This window comes from Falco punctatus (genome assembly GCF_963210335.1).
Source record: "Falco punctatus genome assembly, chromosome: 7".
NCBI lineage: Eukaryota > Metazoa > Chordata > Aves > Falconiformes > Falconidae > Falco > Falco punctatus.
In genome coordinates this window covers 52,809,417-52,832,720 of record NC_137587.1, presented here as the reverse complement: position 1 = coordinate 52,832,720, position 23,304 = coordinate 52,809,417, and the positions used below count along the sequence as shown (strand labels likewise).

General features: G+C 42.7%; 2 protein-coding genes and 1 long non-coding RNA gene across 6 annotated transcripts in view; 1 reads left to right on the top strand and 2 right to left on the bottom strand.

Moving 5' to 3' along the window:
* APBA2 (amyloid beta precursor protein binding family A member 2) overlaps positions 1–7,300 on the bottom strand; it is a 106,240-nt gene extending 98,940 nt beyond the window's left edge. For 3 of the 4 annotated variants that reach the window (XR_013929488.1, XM_080395588.1, XM_080395587.1), the window contains exon 1: positions 6,853–7,300. The gene's annotated coding sequence lies outside the window, so the exon portion shown is untranslated. The remainder of the gene's footprint in view (positions 1–6,852) is intronic. The other variant, XM_080395589.1, reaches the window with a different exon arrangement.
* Positions 7,301–13,790, top strand: LOC308067213. Its single transcript, XR_013929497.1, has 2 exons — positions 7,301–7,414; positions 9,957–13,790. It is a non-coding gene; the product is annotated as an uncharacterized lncRNA (long non-coding RNA).
* On the bottom strand, positions 13,233–23,179 carry MCEE (methylmalonyl-CoA epimerase). The gene is made up of 3 exons (XM_080395657.1): positions 22,445–23,179; positions 17,166–17,506; positions 13,233–13,911 (listed from the first exon to the last, which is right to left on the bottom strand). Exons 1-3 carry the CDS (start codon positions 22,551–22,553, stop codon positions 13,759–13,761), a joined length of 603 nt encoding a protein of 200 aa, XP_080251783.1. The 5' UTR covers positions 22,554–23,179; the 3' UTR covers positions 13,233–13,758.
* Positions 23,180–23,304: the final 125 nt, after the last annotated feature.

Sequence of the window (23,304 nt, the reverse complement as noted above, 5' to 3'; positions counted from 1 at the left end):
AATCTGGTCTGTCCAACCCTCATTCTCTTTAGTTGCTCCAGTCTTCAGTAATGAGGCACTCAGGAATATATTACCATTTTGCTGGGGCAGGAAACGACAAAGTTAACTAGCACTTCCGAGACTCCCTAGAAAGACAGGCTAACCAGCAAAGTACAGCAGATGATATTCTGGTTTTGAAGGGCACACTGGGTGACAGAAAGTCCACCCAAGTACCTTTGTTTCTATCTAGTGCATGAAGGCATTAAATATGTGGAAGGCTGCGTGGGAATCTTAAGATTATTATTCTTTCTCCCACATAAAGATCAGCTATTTCACTGAATGCCAAACACTGCTACTCCTCTGGGGAGGTTCCTGCAATACTGCTTAGACAGGTGCTGTCCTTGTGGACCTTGGGCTTCTCACTCACCCTATGTTATCACTTGTATAGAGGGGGGGGAAATGCTGTTTAGAAGCGCTTGTCTGAATGTGTTTGGAACCATCCAGCACCAAAAAAAAAAGCAAAACAAACCAGACATGGAGCCTGAAATTTTTGTTCCTTGGTAGCTGTTTATCCTGGTTTACTGTAGACAGCACACTGATGACTTCAGAGTCTTGTGTTTCATACAATTTGAGGCAGGTATCACCTTGATTCTGTTTCATTCAGGCTCCCTACTTCTACCTAAACATTCACTCTTTCAGAGCATGCACTTCAAAAATTCCTGTCGCTTCCTCTTCCTCCTCAGGGTATTTTCATATACAGACATACCACTACCACCAATACAGATGTTCCCCTCCTCCTTTCCTTTCTTCCTCTCATGTTCCCTTGCTTTCCAATACGCTAATTTTATTCCTCTAATCAGTTTAGAACTCCTAAAGTAACCCAGCACTCACAGGTCTACAGGTCTCTCCCTTTTATTACCATAACCACTTCAAAAGTGCCTGCCCTGTCACAAATGCTTTGTGACATGAGTTGCTTCCACCTGGCTTTTGATGCACTTTGTTTCTTCCATAGTATGAAATGCTGTAATGAAATCTTCCTGTGACTGAGAATTTTGGGGTGCTACAGGGTCACTTTGCATGAGACCAGCGGTCTTCTGCATGGCAGGATACTTAAGGAGCCCCTTCCAGAGGGGCACTACCCAAAGGTAGGCACAGTATGTTTGTACAGAATTGAGGTGACATTGTCACTGCTCTCTGTTGCTAGTTTGTAGTGTAATTAAGGTTTACATCAACTGTTAGAACGCCAGAACACCAAGATATCCAAGGTCTTCTACATTTATTCCTACACTTACTTCTTCAGCAGCTTACCCAGAGGAACAGACCACATAGTGATCCCAGGGGATCATTCTGATGTCATTCTTAAAACCTCAGCTGAATGAAGCTCTCTCTGTGGACTCAGGCTCTTAACACAGTGAGATGGAATGGTGAAAGGCTACACATAAGAATATGAATTCTCCATCTCTGTTTATCTGCTAAAATATGAATTTTCTGTTCAATTTTTACTGGCATTACTATCTCACTAAATCCCCGGGAGAACCCTGCAGTGTCCTGCCAAGATAATCACTTGGCTGTCACTCACAAGAAATCCGAAGTGGAACAACTGGAAAGCAGCGATGACTCTTCTACAGTCACAGCAAGAAAAACACCTTACTGGAGAAAATGGAAGTAAACCCAGGAAGTCTTACATTCCCATGTTAGACAACACCACTCGGCATTCTGGACTACAGTGGTCAAGCGTCCAGATCTGCACACACACCAGAACAGTGTTGCCACTCATGGTTAGTGTTACAAAACTATTATGTTGGGTTGTGAGCTGCTTGTTTGTTCTTCTTAAGAAGCCGCTGCTATACTCTTGACAGTAGAAAGTAACTTGCCTGCTATGACCACGTTATGAAATTCTTAGGTAAATCTAACCACTGTGCTCAGGTGAAAGAACTTCTTCAAGGATTAAATTATTCAAGGATTTAGCCAGTGAACCCTTAACATGCAAAGGTAGATGACATACAAAATAAAACTTCCAAGGTCAGGCCTCTCTCTTGCAGAAACATTTTAAGGAATAAAACCAGCAGATTTCACTCTTTGAAAATGATCAGGGTTACAGTATAACTGACTTGAGGAGAGGAACTTCTGCAAAGGTTGACAAGTGCGTCTGTGAAGGGGATCTCTCAGAAAGTAAAAGGAAAGACAGAAGTCTGGAAATAATGCTAGCTGGCAACATGCACACAAATATTCCCAACATCATTGTATCAAACAAAGTTCAAAAACTACTTCATTCAATTAATAGAATGGAAATACTCAACCTGATTTCTAAGTAACAATAACAAAAACAACAACAAGTTACTCCTACGTGGCTGAATCTTCATAACTAGAAGCACTATTTTCTGAAGAAAAACTTCATCTTCATAGGTCAAAACAGACAGCTATCCCAATACTCCTCCGCACAGCTCCCACTGGTAGTCCAGGTAGGTATGCACAGATGTCTGCATTGCAGAAGCACTGCTATTTGAAAATCCTTATCTAGACTCCAAACCTCACACTGGTTATAACTGACATATTTCTCCATTCCAAGACTTTTTAGATACCTTTTTGCCAACTTTCCTTTCCTCTTCATTTACTTCTATTTCAAAAGAAAATGATCCCTTCATGCATGAGTATACTACAGGATATGCATCTCCAGCAGTATTTCATGCAACCCTGTCATCGGAGAACAATGATACTTATCCTTGTCATCCCTACCTACACAGCTTCTAGTTCTCCCTCTTTTGCTTAGGTGGAAGTACCTATCAATCCCCCAGTGTTCTGTATCAGTCTCTGCTCAGCTCTAACTTACTCCTCTTGAAGTGCAAGTCACCTTCCTCTGCTGCAGCAGGTGAATGAAGACAGTGAATACTGCAACAAAAAAGGAATATCATGTACTCAAATGACAGTGCATTTACCTACCAGCATCAGAAACAAACAGTTCATTCTATGTGTGTTTTTACCAGTTGTATAAGACTTTTCTTCTTGAGAACACTATCATTAGCCAAGATGAGACTTAAGGTCAGACAAAACTGAGAACTGGAACAAAAGCCCTCTTCTCATGGATGCCATGATACAGCCTAAGTGCTGCATGTTCAGCTTCTGCAGGCAGCACAAGCCTACAGCACTGAACACTTCAAGAAACACATGATGCTTTCTTGAGCTGCTTTTCACACAGCTCTCAAGGGAAAATGGGTCCTCAGGAAAAAAAAAAAATAAAAACACCAAAAAAAAACCCCACTTGCATTTTAATGTTCTCTGCAGTAGACTAAAAGCATTTGCAAGTATCCAAAGTACTTATAATGAACATTTGACTCAGCAATTGCATGTTTTCTGGAATGTCTAAAAACTCGTGAATTCTGATTCTGCTTCCAGCTCTTCCTCTTAACTTGTGAAGTGCATGAGACTGCATCAGTGCTTTATTTCCTTCAGCTGTAAGAACTACCATTATGTCTCTTGCACTAATGTTGCAAGGCTTTAACTGCCTCACAAGAGTGCCAAAAAATACTACATAGAAAGGTTCTTGCTTGCAAGAAGTATGTTCTTCATTCTGTTTATATTTATATTAGAATAGTATTTCAAGCAATAGGGAGGCTTATAGTAAGGTATTAGTTTGTCCTAATAGTAATGTACTATTACACGGGCAATAGAGGCCAATGTATCATGCTGATATTATACTCCATCTTTGTTGAGATGCAGGGATTAGCCCTAGAATGGAAGCTCTAGTTCTTTCTAAAAAACCCCTCTGACTTCTAGAAACACATCTGCTTCTTGTACCATGTATGGATGAGCACAAACATACAACTGTTCACAGGATCACAGAACAATTCTGGTCGGAAAGAATGTCAGAGGTCTGTTGTCCAACACACTGCTCAAGCCAGGGTCATCCGTGAGGCCTGATCAGGTCCCTCAGGGCATTATCCAGTCTGGTCTTAAAAATCTCCTGGGACAGAGATCACACAAGCTCACTGGGCTCCCTGTTCCCATGTGCAATTGTCATTCTGGGACAAAAAGTTCTGTGTATATGTAGTTTGAACCTCTCATTTCAACATATGCCTATTGTCTCTCATTCCCTACCACGGACCACTGTGATGAGTCTGGCTCCACTTCCCTGAAGACCTCCTTCTAAGTACTGGAAGGCTGCTGCTAGGTCCCCCAAAGCCTCCCTTTCTGCAGGCTGAGCAAGCCGCACTCCCTCGCCCTCTCCTCACAGAGCGTGGCCTCCAGCCCCACCACTTCGGTGGCCTCTGGGGAACTCCAGTTCATTAGTATTTTCCTTGTACCAGAGGGGACCAAAACCAGACACAGCATCATAGATGTGGTCTACTGAATGATAAATAGAGGGGGACAGCACCTTCGCTTGATCTACTGGCTGCACTCTTGTCCATACAGACCAGGATGCTCCTGGCTGCCTTTGTTGCCAGGGTCACATATATGGCTGGTTCACGTGCAGTTTGCTGTTCAGCAGGACCTCTGGGCCTTCCTGGCACGGCTGCTCCCCAGCCACTATCATTGTAATGGCTTAAACCACAAAGGCATTGCCTTGTTTATTTAAACACAGATTACAAGGGAAATGGATATAAAAAGTCTGCAAAAGCACCTAAAACTCAATGTGTTCAAAGGCTACAACGAAGATTTTGTTCTGGACAAAATCAGGATCTTCTGTATTTCTCTCTGCGAGCTGGCAGCCTGGAACAGATGACTTCTTGCTAGATTTCCCTGCCTTCGGCACAGGAATATAAACTGGAAGAGGTTTAAACCATGGTATTTTCACAAATTATTTCTTAGCAAATGTTCTTATCAGAACAATTGCAGAGATGGTAAAATTATGCTTCTTGAAGTGGTTTCTCATGTTCACAGCCTTAAGCAAAGGTCACTTTTTAAAGACCTAGCTCTTGTTTAAATTCATGTCCAGTCTCCAACCTGAACAGGCATTACCCAAGTAACTGCACAAAAAATGCTTTTCGAGATTCTTCCTTAGTATCATAAGATTTTCACCAGAAGAGCTGAGCCCCTACAGCCTTTTCAAGAACACTTTATGATCAGAGGATCAAGGGGCAGAAATTATGCAGCTGCTGATTAGAAGCAACACTGCATTTTTAAAAATAGGTTTTGGTATTTCCAAGTGCAGATAAGGGCTAAACTATCGGAGAATTTAGATTCAGGAAGCCCAACAACCAAGATATACAAGAACAAGCCTGCAGCCTGAAATCCTGTGAGCCCAGAGTGGAGTAAGGACAGTGGCTTCCCCTTTAGTAGCTCAGTGCTCATAGAACAACATACAGAAAGAAAAGCTCTTTCACCCTCATCTGTCCCGTACAGAGAAGAATCTGGACTATACAGTGATAAATTACAATCTTGTGCTTTAACATAAAACTTCAATGTTATGATTTTCAACGCATGGACAACCAGCATGTACTGTGTTTTTACTTAAGTGGCAGTAAAGAATTAGACTAAAATTCCTCCCTTTTAAAATTACCTTACGTGGAAATACTATTGCTTACACACAACCATGTAAAACTGCAATAGCAGTTGCTTCTGTTTTTCAGTTCTGCTGGTTGAGTAATGAGGTATTCTTGGGTAACAGGCATAATACATGAAATATTCTTCTGCAAATGGACTTCCCAGCCCTTCCTGGGAATTCCTGGGAGACTATAGGATGGCCTTGACCAGGTAATACAACTGGAACACTACTCACATTTTTTACCCAAACTGGTGACAGCAGTTTAAGACTTTTCTTAAACATCACTGCAATGCACATTACCTCTATACAATGGACACCGTATGATCTCCTGACTTTATTTACATTTTTTTCTTGTATGCCCTCACTAGCATGCAACAACCACCAAAACGACATTGAGGATGCAAAGTACATAACTCTGAAAGCGCCGGCTGCTAGTTGAGGCAAAATAAGCCAGTCTCTGCCTTTCCAAGATGCGGCTCCAAACACAGCATTCCCTTCCCCTCTTCCCCACCCCCACCCCTTTTGTTACGGCAACACACCCCCCACCCCCCCATCATATTCAAAAAACTGATCAAAACTGGGAATCGGCCCATGCTATAATGTCTCACGCCGTTTATCCCGACAAAAATCAAGTATTTGATCGAGCAGCTCCTCAGGATGCAGGGAACGGGACGAGTGCAGGAAGAGCTCCGGTCCGTGCGCTGCACCGGAGGCACGAAGGCAGAACCAAACTCCCGGCGGTGCTGCAGCGCTGCGGGCCCCCCGCACCGCCGCGGCCGCTCAAGCCTCCCGCCCTCCCACCCGGCGGCGGGGGGCGCAGCGCCGCCGCCTCCCGCAGTACCGCAAGCGGACGCTGCGGCCCGGCGGGGCTCGGGGCGGCCCGGCGGGATGGGTGGCGGGCAGCCGGTGGCGGGCAGGCAGCGTTCCCCGGCGCAGCCCAGCCACGGCCAGCTCGCCGGCTGACAGGAGGTGGCGGCAGCGCGGCTCCCCCCACCGAGGCGGGCAGGAGAGCGGCTCGGCGCCAGCAGGGACATGCGGGCGGCAGCCCCCTGTGCCGGCGCCCCCCCGCCGCCGCGCCGTGCCGAGGGGCTCCCCTGCACCCCGGATCGCCGTCCGCCTGCGGGCGGCCCGGCTGCCGCAGGACAGGGCTGAGGCGGGGGCAGCTGCTGGCGGGGCGCGCAGCCCCCGGGCCCGGTGTCGAGAGGGGCGAGGTCCGCGCTGGCGCGGGGCGGGGATGGCCGCGGCGTCCCGTCAGCGCCCGCCCGGCCCCGCGGGCTCCCCGCTCCCCTGAGGGGACCCGCAAGGATGCTGCCGCCCCACCCCTGGCGGAGCCGCCGCTCCCCGCGACCACACCGGCCGCCGGTCCCCCGCCCCGCGGCCCTGCTCCTTACCCCTGCTGGCAGCGGCGGGGCCGGTCCCCACCCCGCGCCGCGGCGGGGACGCGGGGGCAGCTGCAGCCGCTCTTTTGTGTGCCTGCCTCAGCGCCACACACCGAGGCGGCTGCTGGGCCCGGGAAGCTGCGTGCGAGAATACCGCCGGCCGCCCGGGAACCTGCATGGCGCATAGCCCGGCCGCCGCCGCGCCTCAGGGGTCCCGCCCCGGCGTCCCCCGCCCCGCCTCAGCCCCGCCGCCCCGGCCCGCGCCCGCCGCCGCTCGGTTGCCCCCGGGGCTGCCTGCCGGCCTCCGCGCCCGGCGGCGCTCGCCGCTCGCAGGGTCCTGCTCGGCCGGCGGGCGGAGGTGGCGGCGGCCGGACCCCCGCGCTGCCTCACCGCGGGCGGGCGGGCGGGATTTGTGCGCCCCGAGTTTCTCACAAAATGGCGCAACGAGCGGTGGCCCCCGGTACGGACTAACCTGCCGGCCGCGCCCCTCCGCAGGTACCGCGGGACGAAGGCCCAGCTCTGCGCCGGCTTCGCACCTGCCCGCGGAGGAGCTGGGCCGGCCCCGGAGGCCGAGGTGAGGCGGCTGCGGGGTGCGTGGGGCCTGCACCCCCCGGGGCTGCAGCGGGGGCCGCCCCGCGGCGTGGGGGGGCTCACTGCAGCGTGGGCCGCCCCGCAGCAGCCCTCAAACAGCAGGGGTAGGCGGGCGTCTTTGCTGGAGGCCTCCAGGCCCGCTGTGACAGGTGGTGAGGCCACCCTGCACCGGAGGTGCACCTCGGGGCTGTGCTCCTCAGGGCCCTGCTTCCATGACAGGCCGTAGCGTATGTTGGTTTCTGTGAGTCTTCCAGACCGTGTTTCTGTGAAACGCATTCCCAAGTGCCAGCTAGTTCATGACCTCAAGTTTCCCCATTGCTAGAGGTGCTCCAGTGCAACAAAAATCAAATTAAATGCCAGAGTTTGACCATTACAGCAGGGGACAGCGCTGGAGTTGGTCACATTCCATCGTATGTCCAAATTAATGAGATCAAATAATGATTTTTATGCCCTTGTGCAAATAATACAAAGATCCCCCAGAAAGATAATGGAAGATGCAACATGTAATATTTAAAAGCTCAGTGAAGGGGATTTCTTCAAGAACGTTTCTTACGGTGAATGACAAACACAGTTGGTTCCATGGCCCTTTTTTTTAGAAAGTACTAGAGTTTTCTACCTCAGCTAGGTGATGGTGGTGATTCTTTGTAAATAAGTAACATGTGACATCAAGTGCTCCTAATTAGGCCAATTATGACACGACTTGCTCATAAGTAGGCAAATTTGAGACTTGTAGGTATTCTTGAGTATAAGAAGTGATCTTTCTCGTGATGGCAAAAGTGAAAAGCTGTCATAATGTAATTATATTTCTTCCAGATCAGCTAGATATTAATGTTCATTATAATAGCTGTGTGTCCAACTTGGTGTGCTTTTGTTTGCCCTGGGGTAGCTCTACCAGTTCCTTAGCACCAAGCCAAATTCCCTGTACAGGCATAGGTCCTTTCTGGAAACAATATTTCATGGGGGATTTTATTCTTGTTTTTTGTTCAGTTGTAAAGGTTTCTGTTAAGATTCACTAACTACAGAGTTGCCATTTGCTACTGAAAGGCTATTCTCTTGTCATGGTTTTCTATAGTGACTTTTCTCACCTGTCCCTTTCTGTATCCTAATTACTTGACTGATTTTGGTTCTCTTCTAAAGATAATGAGAACTCAAAAGTTATGTAAACTCTAATGTATGTGTGTTTTACACAGAGCTACGGGATGTTTCATATGATTTGTAGACGGGTTGTTTAAATATTTGGCAAATCATGTTTTAATTCATACTATTAATTCTCAAAAAATGTTAACTTGAAGTAGCCTCATGTGCATAAGGAAGTTTTCACTTTCTCAATCAATATACCAAAAGCAGTATTCCAGCTTGATAGGACAGATACATGTTTTCTTTTTGAAGTTACTGCAGCTGCAAGTATTGTACCACAACTGACCTCTCAAAGACTGCAGGGGTCCCAGAGGCGTGGGATGTATTTTGAAACTTCTTAAATTTAAGTTCCTTACAAACATTCTCCCTCTACCTAATTTTGGAGACTGACTCAGACAGATGGTTATTATAGAAAATTATGTATCAAAATGAAAGGTAAAAATAGGGTGCATAATATCAGTCCAATAATGCACGTCTCTGCTACTCTTCAATTCCTAGAAATAATCTTTTCCATACAAGCCTGCCACAGATGGAGAAGTAGGATATTCCCCCTATTTAATGCAAACTGTGCATTGTTACATATGCCTACAGAGTACCCACAGTTACTACTTACTTCATAACTTTTGTTTTTAAAATAATGGTTTAAACCTATCTTTATTACAGAAAAAATGCAATGTTGAAAATAAGTAAAAATCTTCATTAAAGATCTATTTTACAGAAGATTTTAGTACCTATTTTCTATTTTCATGTTAACAAAGCATAACTGTTAAAAGATCACTTTAGATTACACCTAGAAAAGTCAAGGAATGGTTCAAAATGTATCATTATTTCTAAATGTTTAGGAGAGAACTCTTTCTCATCTGTGAATCTACACTATAAACTTTGCAGTTAACAATGCTGTTTAACCATATGCAAGACAGTGCAAATGAACATGAAACCAGATAGATTACATAATTTTATAGATATTTAAGGATTATACCATCCCAGGAGGCAAACCACCTCCTTCAAAGTAAGATAAATCTATATTTCATAAAATGTTCAAAGTGCTTTGAAAATACTTATCAAAGGTGACAGATTTCATTTAGCATTCCTAAGAAGGTGAGGTCTTCCATTTTAAAATGTCAGCATTGGTCCAATTAATTTATACATTGTTGTTAGTTTTGATTTCCATATTAATCTTACATGATTTGATGTTCCAAGTTTGAACTGCCAGTTACTTTTCTGTGTCTAGTGCCACCCAGCACCCTTATGAGAAGCACCAGGGCTACCGTTTTAAGTATTTCTTCTGTTTTGTAGTCTCATCATTTGGCCAACATGACAACTGTTTTCATAAAACAATCGCATATTTATTGAAACAATTAACTCTTTAACTTTTTTCTCTTATTAAGTGTTCTTCAGTCCAACAAACCCAAGTCAGATCACTACAGGAAGAATCTCTTGTAAGGAAAGAATCAAATGAAGCACCAAGGAACTCATTCAGAGCACCTATTTGTAAGTACCTCAACTAGATATTGTAAACACTTCCATGTCCTCTGGTCTTTCTGTGAGCCTTCCTTCGTTGCATCAACTTCCATTCACCTATCTTAGCAATAAAGTCCAAATCCCAGGACCGTCCTTAAATACAAACAGCAATGCTTCTGCATGTGCATTAAGAAAGTAAACTCTGGTCTCAGCATTAAACACAGAAGTATTATCCACCCAGGAAGCAGACTGCAGAAGCAAGTGCCGTCTTCAGTTCCTCTTGTAATTCATTCACAGCTTTCTAAATTTTCAGGCTGTGTTAATTGTATCAAGGCACTGTAGCTGTGGCATCATGATAGAGTACATTCTCCCCAAACTTGTGATAAATTGGGCAAATACAGTAATAATGAAAGTGATTGAATTCAGAATAAAATAGCCAGTGTTTGCACTTTTTTAATTCCAGTGAATTAACTGCATTATAAGCGTGACAAGACCAGAGTTTTTGCAGATTTGCAAAACTGTAAGCTTAGCTTTTAAAAGGCATTTAGTTAGTTATTTCTCAGCTTTTTGTTTGCTTCTAGGTTTGCCTCATTATATGGCATTATATTAATTCTGCAGCCTGTTCTCCTCCTAACACCTAGAAGAGACTTGAGAGTTGCATAGAGGAAGTAAAACAAGATACTTCATATCATTTAACGATGAGCCCTTTCGCTGCCTGAGTAATGTTGATGGAGTCCAGAAAAATGGGTCTCATCTGCCTTAGGCAGCATAAAATAGGAACATGCTTGAACTCAGAAGGGAAAGAAGGCACTGGGAGACATTAGAACAGGGAACTTGCACTTGACAAATGACCTCACAAATGTGAGAAAATTCACTGGCAAAATATTAACACTTCATCTTCTGAAAAGCTTGACATTATCAGGAAAGAAGGTTTCACTCAACCCTTTGGGAAAAAAAATACCCAACACCAAGTCTAATTCCCTTCTGAACTAACAATCAGGCTCCAGTTATTTGAATCACTGTTGCTCTTTCCAGCAGTGCACCATACCTGGTGCAACTAGGGTATATCATTAAGTGTCCCTCCACTGGAAGAAACAAATCATAGTTCTCTATTGCTGCAGTTCCCATCCCTGAATTTCCGTTTTTCTTGATGTTATTCTCCTTTTATAATCATGGCAGTTACAAAGGGTAAGGCCCATATATCTAACCCACCTCCCCCAACCTTTAGTAAGTCAGAACAAAGAATGACTTGTGAAGGTTCCCTTGTGTAAGATTAAGGACTAGAGGTTTGTTACAAGTGTAGGGGCTGATCCTGTTCCCACTGAAGTCTATGGGAGCTAGGCTTATGAACAGAAAACGTCTCTCAAGGCATGTTGGCTGTCTTCAGATTCTTCAGCTGTTCAGCTCTCTTGGCTAGTCCTTCCAAGTCTATAACTCTAGAGGTGGAAATTCTTTTATCTGGTAGCACATACCCAGACTAGTAAGGGGCTTTGATCACACCAAATGGTAAGAGCTTGTAATAAGCTTGCCTCAGGTTTGGGTACTGACTAATTTTGCAGACCTAAACTCTCTTCTTTTTTTTTTGGGGGGGGTGGGGTGGGGTGTGGTGTGTTTTTTTGTTAATATCTTGATGTCCGACTTAGGAGGACTCTGATGAAATGTGTAAGCTGTGAGTGAGATAGGAGCACGACACATGATGAACAAAATACACCAGCTGACTTAGTGCTAGGCAACCTCACTGCAGTCAGGAAAATTGCTGGTTACTAGCTAAAAATGTTGCAAATCTCTTTCTGCTATTAAGGTGGGGATCACAATGAGGCAAGTGCAGTATCGTTCACTCAAAATCTCCATTCCCTAGTACTGTATCAATCTCTTATTCTGAGTGTATTGATACATGCCATACACAAAATTCCATCTCCTTCAGACAGGACAAAGAAATGGAGTATAAACCTAGGGAGGACTGCCCTGTTTTCTGTTGCACCAAACGAAGGGTATTAGGTTCAAAGACTTCTGTTCAATTATCTTGACATGTAACCAGCAAGACTTCCAGTCTTGGCATTCCTATGTTAGTTTTGCAGAAAAGATGCCTCCCCATCTTTGAAAGAATGGGAAGACAAAAGCAGCTTTGCTAACAGAATGTCTCCTAGAACAGCAGAATCATATTTCAGAAATATCAAATCATCCTGCTTTGCCATCATAAGTCTTAGGACTTCTAAATTCAAACAACCTAGAATTTAGATCACAAACTAGCCTCTAAATACTGATTTGATAAAATGCAGGAACCCTGCAGAAGACTGTATTTTTCTTAAAATATGATAGAAGGAGTATTTATTTTGAATACAAAACTATCTAGTTTTAAAAAATGCATGGCTTTGCAGAGTTTTTTTCAGAAGTGAAATTCATGAGGAAGCATCAGTGTCTTTAAAGCCCTGGTTAAATCTCAGGTCAACATTATACTTGTATTTTGTTGTAGCAAACATGACACAGAACACAAATAATTCCATTTCCATTAAGTAAAAATTCTTGACTAAAATGAACTTCCTTCATATCAAGCTGAAACTATTCACTGTATATACAGAGATGTAGGAAAATAAAAAGTTCTTGTGGTTTAGCTAGGAAAAAATATTACTTTTAAGGAGTAAGAAAACTAGAGAGAAACGGCAAGTCTTCAATTTCTACAGCTGACATGTCAAAACAAACCTATAAAAGAAAGTATTAGGACAAACACTGCTTGCATAACATACACCAGTAAAGTCTGTCCATGAATAAGTCAACAAATTGTGACTGCAGTCTATCAGAAACATAAAGCATCCTGGCATGCTCTCTAATGTTAAGGACAGCATACATAACCAAGACATACGCGGCTTGAGTTTTCCACTGATTTTGTAAGTGCTTTTGCATAGGAAAACTGTATTTATAAAGTATGTGGAAAGATTAATTGCCATTTGTTCAGGTCTCTCCCAGGTATCTTCCTATGGGTAAAGCTTGAAAAACCAAAAGTCAGTGCCTGAAAAAAATAAAATGTGACAAGTATATTACAGTCTGAAATATATTTCAGGCAAATAATTTTCCAGGTACTTTTGTTGCATTGCCTGCCTAGCCACAGAGTTCATAAAACAACTAAATGCTGATTTATGCATGGTAACTTCCTTGGCAGTAATTGTTTCGCCAAGGAAAACTTACTTACTGATTGCAGACACCCATACAACAACATATGGATTTTTTTATTACATGAACCAATCAATCAGTGTGAAGCACAGATGGTGAATGGTGAAAACAGAAAATACAATGTTCGTTTTCCCTTTATTTCTAAAGGGAATATCTAAAGCTATACTGAGAAGTGGGTCTCTGCTCTGAAATGTAGAACAATATAATGTGGGTTGACCTAGAAGCTGTACAGTTTCTGTGGTTACAGAGGTAAAAATCATGCTGCAAACATGAGACAACAGAACATAAATTACTATGTTACATATGTAACTTGGCTTATGTATTTGTCTTCAGAATCACAGAGAATTCAAGAAATGTCAACATATTAATTCTGAAAATCAGATCAACAAGAAGAAGAATAAAACAACCCTAAATGTGTAGCACTATTTCAGTTCTCAAAAGCTGTACTTAATCCATGGGAGCTACAGTGAACTTGTAAAGACTGAATACCACATCAATATTCCCAGCACCAGCTCAGTAACTTCACAACTAATCTATTGTTTTATTTATGAATATTACAGCTCAAGCTTGCTCAAGTTCCACAAGGACTCCATGGCAATCTTTAGGGTGAAGAAAAATCACAGGTTTGCCATGTGCACCTATTTTTGGCTCTTCACTCAATATTCGTATCTTTTTTTTCTTCAGTTCTGTCATAGCTGCTTTTATGTCATCAACCTTATAAAAGAAAAATACAGTTAACACAAATTAACATATTACACTGTAGTATGCACATTCTACATTTAGAAGCAATAATATAATTCCTTACTAAAATGTTATTCCTAAACTATAACTCTGAAAATAAATTCAGTTATAAAAGTTTTAAAACATCTAGTCTTAAAAACCCTACAATGTTTGCATTTGCTATTTGAAGACTTTATCAAATATTGTTTAAATAGATTGTGCTGTATTCAAGAAATTATTAAGCAAAAATCACTCATGCACAAAGCCCATTGATTTTTTTATGTTGTTACTTCATAAGGACTCCATAAATAATCTAAACTATGCATTACTATTACTAAGAAGATTATATTGCTTTCAAACTATCAATAACTAAAGAAAAATGCCTCCCTTCCTAAGTGATGACAGAACACTGACTAATTAGATGCTCTTGGAAAGGGAGGGCAATGGCCAGAAAGAGAAGAGTCCCTTTTAGATTTATATATCCTCCCTCTTTCTGAGTAGGTTAAGCTTCATAAAGTTTCCCAGGAAAAAACTTGGAATAATCAGAAACATACAAAAATATGACCTGGTTTTCCTGTTGAACTTAATTATAATAATAGCCTTTAACATATTCTTTTCCTGCAGAAATAATTATGAAAAGCATGTCTGTGCTGTGTAATGTTATCTAAAGTCTGATGTCATGTCATCAAATTTGAATTTTCCCAAACCTTAAATGCATTCGTTCTTTGAAATAATAAAATTAGCATCCAGTTTAGGAAGCCCAATAGTCAATAATCAATAAAGACCTAGAATTAAAATAATAGCATTGTTCTTTTTCAAGACTGAGGTGTCTGGGCATAACTTGGTGAATAAACTTGCATGATGCTATTGTAGAAAAGAAGGAGATGCCTAGCTTTAAATCAGAGGAACAGGCATCAGTTAATTGCTACTCATTTGCAGCAGTTTTGTCCATGAAAATTCCGAACTCACTACAGTTCTTCCTACAAAAACCTACCAGTCTGCTAAAAAAAAACCCAAAAAAACTTCCTGTCAAGTTTTATCTGAAATAAAGCAGCACATGTAATGTATGCCATAACCCCCTCCAGAATGTTTCCCCAAGCAGCAAAGCCACTGCAGCTGCTGCTCCTGTCCTGCAGAGATGACCAGAACCGTGTCTGGGCTCAGCTGGGATGAATTACTGCATCCCCAAGGAAGCAGTGAGAGTGAACAGGGGAAAGCCTGTGGGTGCATCTGTGTTAAGAGAGGATCAGGCTCGCTTTCTCTTATTCTACCAAGTGCCCAGCATGCTTTTCATTGTGGGTATTACATTCAGTTATAGCTGGTCAGAAATAATTTCTTTAAATGCTTGTTTGGTCTGGAACAAATAACCTATGAAAATACATGTCTAAAATTTTCCTTTGAATAATAAGACAGAAGGAAGAAATTTGATAAACTCATCAGGCTCCCCCTCCAGTATGGAAAAAATTTTTACAAGTCAGCTTTTTGCAATAAAATTGTTCATAGAAAGATATTTCTACAAAATATTTTTTAATTTCAAATGAACAATCAAATGTCACTTAAGTTCTCTAATAGTTTTTCTGAAAACTATCTTTGCTCAACTTCAGAAGATGACATATCTTTGAAACTGTAAGATTTTCCATTCTAAGAAGAATGGAAAATTGGAGGAAGGAGGTTAATACCTTTTTGATTGAGTATGGTAGTGACCAAATCTCTCTTCAGTCCCATTTAAACAGCAGGTCAACAATGGATTGCTTTTTTCTCCATGTAAATTAGTCAACAGTCTTCCATTTGTTTTTACATGGAGACAAACATGAGGGACTTAGGACAACATTTTTCCTAATCCCCCCCATAAAGAATCTATTAGTGAGTTACAAGACTTCATTTAGGAAAATGTGGCTGCAAGTAGCACTATCTCACCCAATTAATGGAAATCAACTGCTGATTATGACTCCTGGCTTGCTTGACCTACTGTATACAGTTACAAATTTTCTTTTTTAACACAACACTTCTACATTGTCTAACAGGGTATAATTAGCATGTCCCGTTCTTCTCAATTTTCATGATTAATGGTATGGCTTCCCTTGGCCAGCCATCTTTGGTTTATCCGCAGCAAGATGATCTCTCATACAAAATGGAGAGCTACATAAAACAATTTCAGCTGGTAACAAATATTTCTGGAAAAGTCTTAAAAGGGATGACATATACTTGAAACGCTTGGGAGCTTTTTGCTCTTTTTGCTGAGAAATTGCCTACAACTTCTTACAGAGGGCTAGAGGTTTTTTTCAGTCTTACTGCAAATCACTTCTTTCTTCTACACCTCCCATTTGCTAAGCTCAGCTGAGGACTCACATTTCTGCAACAGAACTGCTTAGCAATAGAATTTAAGGTCAATTTAAACAGAATTAATTTTCTCATTCTTGAATATCTGCAAATAGACAAACTTAATGTAAGAAGGATTGCAATGCCTGTATGTATGCAAATTTTTGAATTCTCAATAAAAGCATGCAACTGCAAACAGTGGTCTTTATAGCTGTATTCTGAAAACAAATTTTACTCACATCAGTAATCTCATTACTTTTTATTATTAACACTTTGCCTGAAATAATAAAGTTTGCAAGACTCAGATCTATAAAATATTAAAAACATGTATCATGGGCAGCAGCATGAAAGTTTACAGCAAACACCTACACTAAACCATGAGTATACTAAATAAAATAACAACTTTACTCAGCACCTTTACATTTTATGTGCTTCCAGACCAATCTCTCTTTGAGGGACAGAAGAATCTCTGGAGACTTTACTGCTGTTTAGTAAGTACAACTTGACAATCTTTTTTGACTTCTGTATATAATTATCAGCTGAGTATCAAACAGGAACAAACTTCTGAAAATCTAAATGATGCCTTAGCTTAAACTTACAATTCCATCTTCTTCCAGGTTATGACCTTTCTATGTCAGAAAGTTGACACTTGTCAAACACTCTTTGAAAGCCCTTGGGCTGGACCACTTTCCACACTAGATACTTAACCCTCCCCTCCCCAGTTTAAGCTTTATAGCACAGAAGAGGAAAAAATTATCAGATTGCTCATGAAATTGAACTGTGATTTCCAAAATAGAAAAAAGGCACGTTTAAGACTTCAGAAATATGACAGCCTCATATATTTGTTCTTGACAGAGGTCAAACCTATGAAAAAATTATGCATACTTTAATATCTCTATCTTATAATATGATACACTGTGTTAAAATACCTCAATGCAAATATGATGCATTCCTCCAGTCTTGTTTTTTTGCAGAAAGCTTGCAATGGGGCTTCTGTCTCCTAAAGGATGTAGAAGTTCCAGCTTGGTATTTCCCAGCTCCACAAAAACAGTGTAGACACCGTGTTCGGGAAGAGCAACAGTCTCGCTGACCTGTGCTCCTAACACGTCTTTATACAAGGACTGAGCTTTCTCCAAATCAGGTACTGCAATTGCTACATGATTAAGTCGGCCCAGTTTCCACAAACCACTTGGAATGTTCTGAGAAAAGGAATTAGATGATGATAGAGTTCGTACTCTGGGAGCTGAAGTCTGCCATCTGATAAGAAGCCCTGAAAAAAAAAATGAACAGCACCGATACAATGCTTTTGAGAAAGTACCAATATCTTTCTCCTTTTAATGAGGCCTATATAACTCCTGTGTCATAAGCACACCAGTGTGCAAGGCTGAAAGTAGACTGAGACCAAGGAAAGAATTATTCTGTAGTACTAACGGCTCAAGGAAGAATTTTTTCAGAGACTATGTAATTATTCAGAAGATTAAAAAAAACCCAACACATATGGACTTGGTGTAAATGCTTACATACGCCTGTTAAAATACATGGCCAAATTTAATGTTCAACTGTATAATGTTCTTAAAAGTGACTTCCAAATTTTTCAGAGCTTCTACAAAATAGAGAAAGAAATTAGGATATAGCTATATATCTAGAAATTATAAAAAACGAGCAAGAAAAAAACAAAGCCTGGGACAGAACTGATACTGCAAGATCCAAAAGATAAAAGACTTGAGCTCTCAGTTGTCAGAACTAACAAACTAACTCCAGCAAGGAAAGAAATGTCATGTTGAGGCTTAAGCTGAGGCTTAAGGAATTGTAAAATCTCCCAAGTTTGATTTCTTACTTTCTCCAATGGTTAAGTCATTTGCCTCTCCTGCTTTTTGTATGCCATACAGGTCTAATACTTTGTTTCTCTGATCTGTTTCAAGATGCTTAGAAGTATTTCAGTTCTAAGTACTGTGAACAGTATGTCCAGCTGACCAATAATAATTCAAAGATTATCTTTAAAAGGTCAACATCATAATAGCTTTTTTAATGTAACAAGTGCCACTGACTTCAGCATGACTTGTAAAAGAAAAAGGGTATGACTTGGCTCATCATATATGTAAAGGTAATTATAAAAAAATACTGAATGACCATATGACACAAAGGTAAAGGCTAACATTGAGACAAAAGATGAAGTCATGGAGAAACTTGATGTTTCATGGAGTTGTCCATATTTCATGGAGTGTCATGAAAAAACGCAGAGATGATCTCCAGAACTCTTCACTGACTGCTCTGACATGGCAGTACTGAACTTGGCACTATCTGTTCCAGATTGCTGTGTTGCTAACAAATAGGTTTAGGTTGCCTGTTATTTTTTTTTTAAGTAACAAAAAAATATATAAAATGAGAATACCTACGAATGTTGTACATTAAAAATTAATCTGTCAGACTACTAGAATCTGTAGAAATTGTCTGTGGGGGAGAAATTGTGATCGTATCAGTTGCTTCTAGCACCAGAACTAGAATTAGATGAAAGGATATAATCATAAAAGCCGCATCTTAATTTCATGCCAGTTTGCTTTAGGCCGTGTCAGAGATCCCAATGCCTCAAAGCCAAGCTAGAGGCATCTCAGCATTTCGGAAGTCTTTGAGGCATTCTTAGCTTTAAATTCACAAATGTGCCATTTTGCTAAGAGATTGCGCCAGGGTTGCACTGAGATTCTGGATGCTCTGCAATACACTGAGGAAAGCCTGGCTTGCGTTTTTTCAGATTCTTCATACTCTTTAAGATTAGTAGTAGTTGTAATTGATCAGCTACCTTCACTGTATGAAACTGAGAAATACCATTTCACAGGAAATCAAGACTCTACAGCTATAAGTTAATTTTTCTTTGCAAAGACAACTGATGCAGTCCTTAAATTTAAGCTTTTATGAGCATTGTGCTGTGATAGAAGTTGAAGTGTTTGTGTGTATTTGAGACTTAAAATTCCAATGTACAATGTACATACTTCCAAAGACTTAGTACCACAAAATTAAGTCTATTCAGAATCTTTTGATAATACTAAATCAGCATCCTACATTAAGTATTTCCAGAAGCTTGTCCAGTTGTGCAAGTAACTGCCCTGGAGTATTTCTTGCCAGCCTTTCACACAGTACATCCTGTCATCTACTTCATCACAGCCAGAAGGTCTGGACAATTATTTTTCACTTTGTTACCTTTAGGCTATCATACTGGAATAGTAGAGCAACTCAGCATCTCCCAAGTACTTTTCAGCTTTTTACATATAAAAAAAAAATCCCCTAGCAACTTCTACACAGAAGAAACATTCTTGTTTCTCAAATGTCTAAACTGAAACTATTTTGTATACAGACTTGCCATCTAACTGCAACTGTATCAGGGGTGAACAAAGCAATTGCCTAAGCAAGCAATGCTGTAATCTACAAAATGAGAAACATGCAGTATCTAGTTGGCATAAATAGAGGCATTAACTAGTTTGACCAGATCACCAGTTAATAATGTATTAAAAAATTTCTAAAAGCTAAATACCCACCACACTGTCTTTTCTGTCCAGCTAAGATTCTACCTAAGTAGCTCTGTTTCCTACAACAACTTTGTAAGACTTGCTTCAGCAAGACTAATCAAGACTCATCCACTTAGAGCAAGTCAGTATTCTCCAAAAGACAAAAATAATTTGAAAGATAAGGACTATGTACTGTATAATTTGTTGTGCTTCCTAGAACCTTTTATTGTTTAATTCCTTCTTCTAAATATTAACAGACCACAGTTCAGTACAAATACTATTAATGCAGATTTTTCAAGCAGTCTTTTACTGATGGGAAAAGCTAGGATTTTCCCCATTCTTTTTTACATCTCACATCCATAATTCTTGCTGTACTTGACACAGAGCATATGACTACACGGCTATTACAATTTAATTTGTATTTTGTCAATTTTCAAGTAAATTGACAGAACACAGAGATGCAGACTGTTACTCAGATATTACTGAAGCAATAACAAAAGTAATAGAAAATGCTACTCCTGTTGGGTTCTGCCCAATAAATGTTTTATTTTTCTGGTGTTTCCTGGAAAGATAATAGATTGAAGAAGTGAAGTATATTCCTAGAATTCTTGTAAAGTCAGAGATGCTTAAATGCCTGCTCATATGACAATATTATTTATGCATCTCTATATTTCCTCCTCTTACTTAATGGACTGGGTGGTAACACTCCACATATTTTTCCTGTTTGTAGGGGCAGAGGACTCTTTTGCAGGTTTGGGGTTTTTTTTAATGTATTTTATTGTATGAAGTCTTGTGAATTCATCTTAGCTCTAGTCATATGCACACAGAGCTTTATTTTTAAACCCAGAATTACCAGTATGAATTGACTGAAAGCATTTGTGGTTTTCTTGCATTATATAGATTAGTAACTATATAGATTAGTTACTTAAAATTCTAGTCTTCTAACCCAATAATCACAAGTGACCCGACAGTGAAAAAGAAAGCTTTTCTGCAAACTTCAGACTGAAACCCCATCACTTCCATGTTTCAGGAAAGAAATACTTTTATTTATGCATATATCACAGAACCAGTCCTATTAACTGTTGTGGCTAAATTCTTCAATCAGAAAAGCATTTCTCCACTGACTTAAGAGAATTGTTCAAGTAATACTTAACTTTCTCCTATGCTAAAAAAAATTTATTTTCTATGCTTCTTTTGAAGCCAATGGAAACCATGACTAAAGCATCTATCCAAGCATCTGTTGTGCTTGAAAAACTTCCATATGCTGACCAAATTCACACATGCACTTGCTTCTCCTGGTATACACAGCATTTGCCCCTACCGTTTGTTTTTTTTTTAAGACCTAATTTTTCAAACACTGACAACCAAATCTAAATTTTTTCTAGCTATTTTGTCCTTTAGAGAAGATTGGGCTGACCTTGCTCCCAGATACGATTGCAGGCTTCCTAGCCTCAGTGATACTGCAGAATGTAAGTTACCTTCTTCAGCTTCATTTGAAGAACATTTTTAAAATTATTTGTTTGGGGTTTATACTATTAATGTTTGACTGATCTAGTAGTATTACGCGCATCAATTTACACATGTGCAGTTAGTTGTACCAGCTGAGGCTTATGTTCTGTAAGATTATGAACATGAAGTAACAAATCTGAAGTGCTGCATAAAATGAGATCCTCATCCTTCAAATATTTATTCATAGGCTTGTTGCTCCTTACGCGGGGCAGTGATCATTGCCCCAGTAATGGCTAAGTAATTAACACAAGCCAAATCCGACCGAGTTCATCTGTGGGGAGGTGACACAACTGTGGGTTGCAGAGAGAATAACCCTGTCGCTGGGCACTGCTCAATTGTCAACCATTTCAGGTTGAGAAAAACTCCCAAGGATGGAGAGGATGCTGTCACCATCGGGAGTCTGGCATACAGGGGCCATGTATTAGCTCTGGACCAAACGGAGAAGGGGCATAGTCTGGCCATTCTTAGATCCCAGCAATTCCAAGGAGGCGTTAGCATCTGGGAAGCTCCGCCAGCCGATGAGGCTTAGCCGCAGAGCTGCTCTGCTCTGTGCTGGAGGCGGCTTTTGGGAATCCAACGGGCTGCTTAGTTCCTAGGAACTGAGGCTCTCCCTTGGCTGCAGAACGGGTTTCTCCCATCACAGTGCCATCACACAGCGGCACCGCCGGTGCCAGGTGCCAGCATCCCGCTGATCCATCACTGGCAGCGGTGTCTTTCCTTCACTCCCCTCCTGCGGGCTGTGGCTACTGAGTACAACCGTGTGGTTTACGTACGGGAGCTGAACCTGCCCCTACATACTACCACATACTACTACGGAGAGCGAACGGCCCCGCCGTAGCGGGGGTGACGAGCCGGAGGTGTTTTTGCATTTGCCCTCCAAACTGCACCTTCGGGAGCCGCGCCGCTCCTGGCGCCCTAGGACTCCAGGCTGGGGCTGCTGCCCAAGCTCACGCCAAGCCAGACAATGTCGGCCGGCGCCGCACCTGCCGCCCGGCGGGAACACGCGGGGTCGTTTATGGCGGCTATTCCGTCGTGCTGGGGCCGCTGAGGCGCTCCCGGAGCGCCTCGGCCCCGCCGCCCGGCGCGGTCCCGCCCGGCCCAGCGCGCCTACCGCCCGCCGCCGAGGGGCTGCAGCCCCAGGCCGGAGCGGGCCCCTCAGCGCCCCGCGGCCGCCCCGCCCCGCCGGGCCGCCCCGTTACCGGCCGCCGCGCGCCCGAGGGACGCCGCCATCTCGCCGCCCCGCCGCTCGCGCCCGCAGGCGGGGCGGGGCCTGCGCGTGGGGCACCCACCGCCCCCCGCCGGCAACATGGCGGCGGCCTGTGCCCAGTGCCCCGCCGCCCCTCGGCCGGCCCTGGGCGGGGGACAGCCCGGGGCTGTGTTACCGGAGCGGCGCGGCGGGGGCTGCCCTGCCAGTGATGCGAGAAAACACAGTGAAAACCCTCAAACTGTGCAGGCAGGAGGGGCAGTGCAGCACCGCTGAGGCACTTCGCATGGCGGGGCAGGAACGGATCGCCTGCCCCGGCTGCCGCAGCAGCTCCTGCACCAGGGTCCCTGGGTGTGGTGCTTAACTTGGCTTTATAAAATAAACTTTAAGGAAACTATGTGATTTGAAGTAACAAAACGGTTGGACAGCGGCAGTGCTGGCTAACTGCCTGGGCAGGCCATGTGCCTGGCTAGCGGTGAGCTCGCAGACGCCAGGTAGCGTCGGGCATTTTGCTCACAGAATCCGCTGGAAACGTGTGGTTCCAAAATAGCCCTTGTATCTGGGTCAGAGAGACACAACTGTGAGGGAAGATGACTGTCGCTTTACTATCTTTAGAGCAGGTTTTTCAGTGCCGATGAACATCCCAGTCTGGATCAACACCACGCTCCTGAGGGGGAGGCAGCAGCAGCATCGGGAGGTGGCTGCGCGATGCTGGGTGCCAGCGCCCGCAGGCCCGCCTGGAGAAGCGGCCGCGGCACGAAGGAACGTGGCGGCGCTGTGAGAAGAGCGGGGCGGGGAGGCGGCGGTGGGCGTACAGCAGCGCGGGGCGGAACGGCGGTACACGGAACCTCGGCG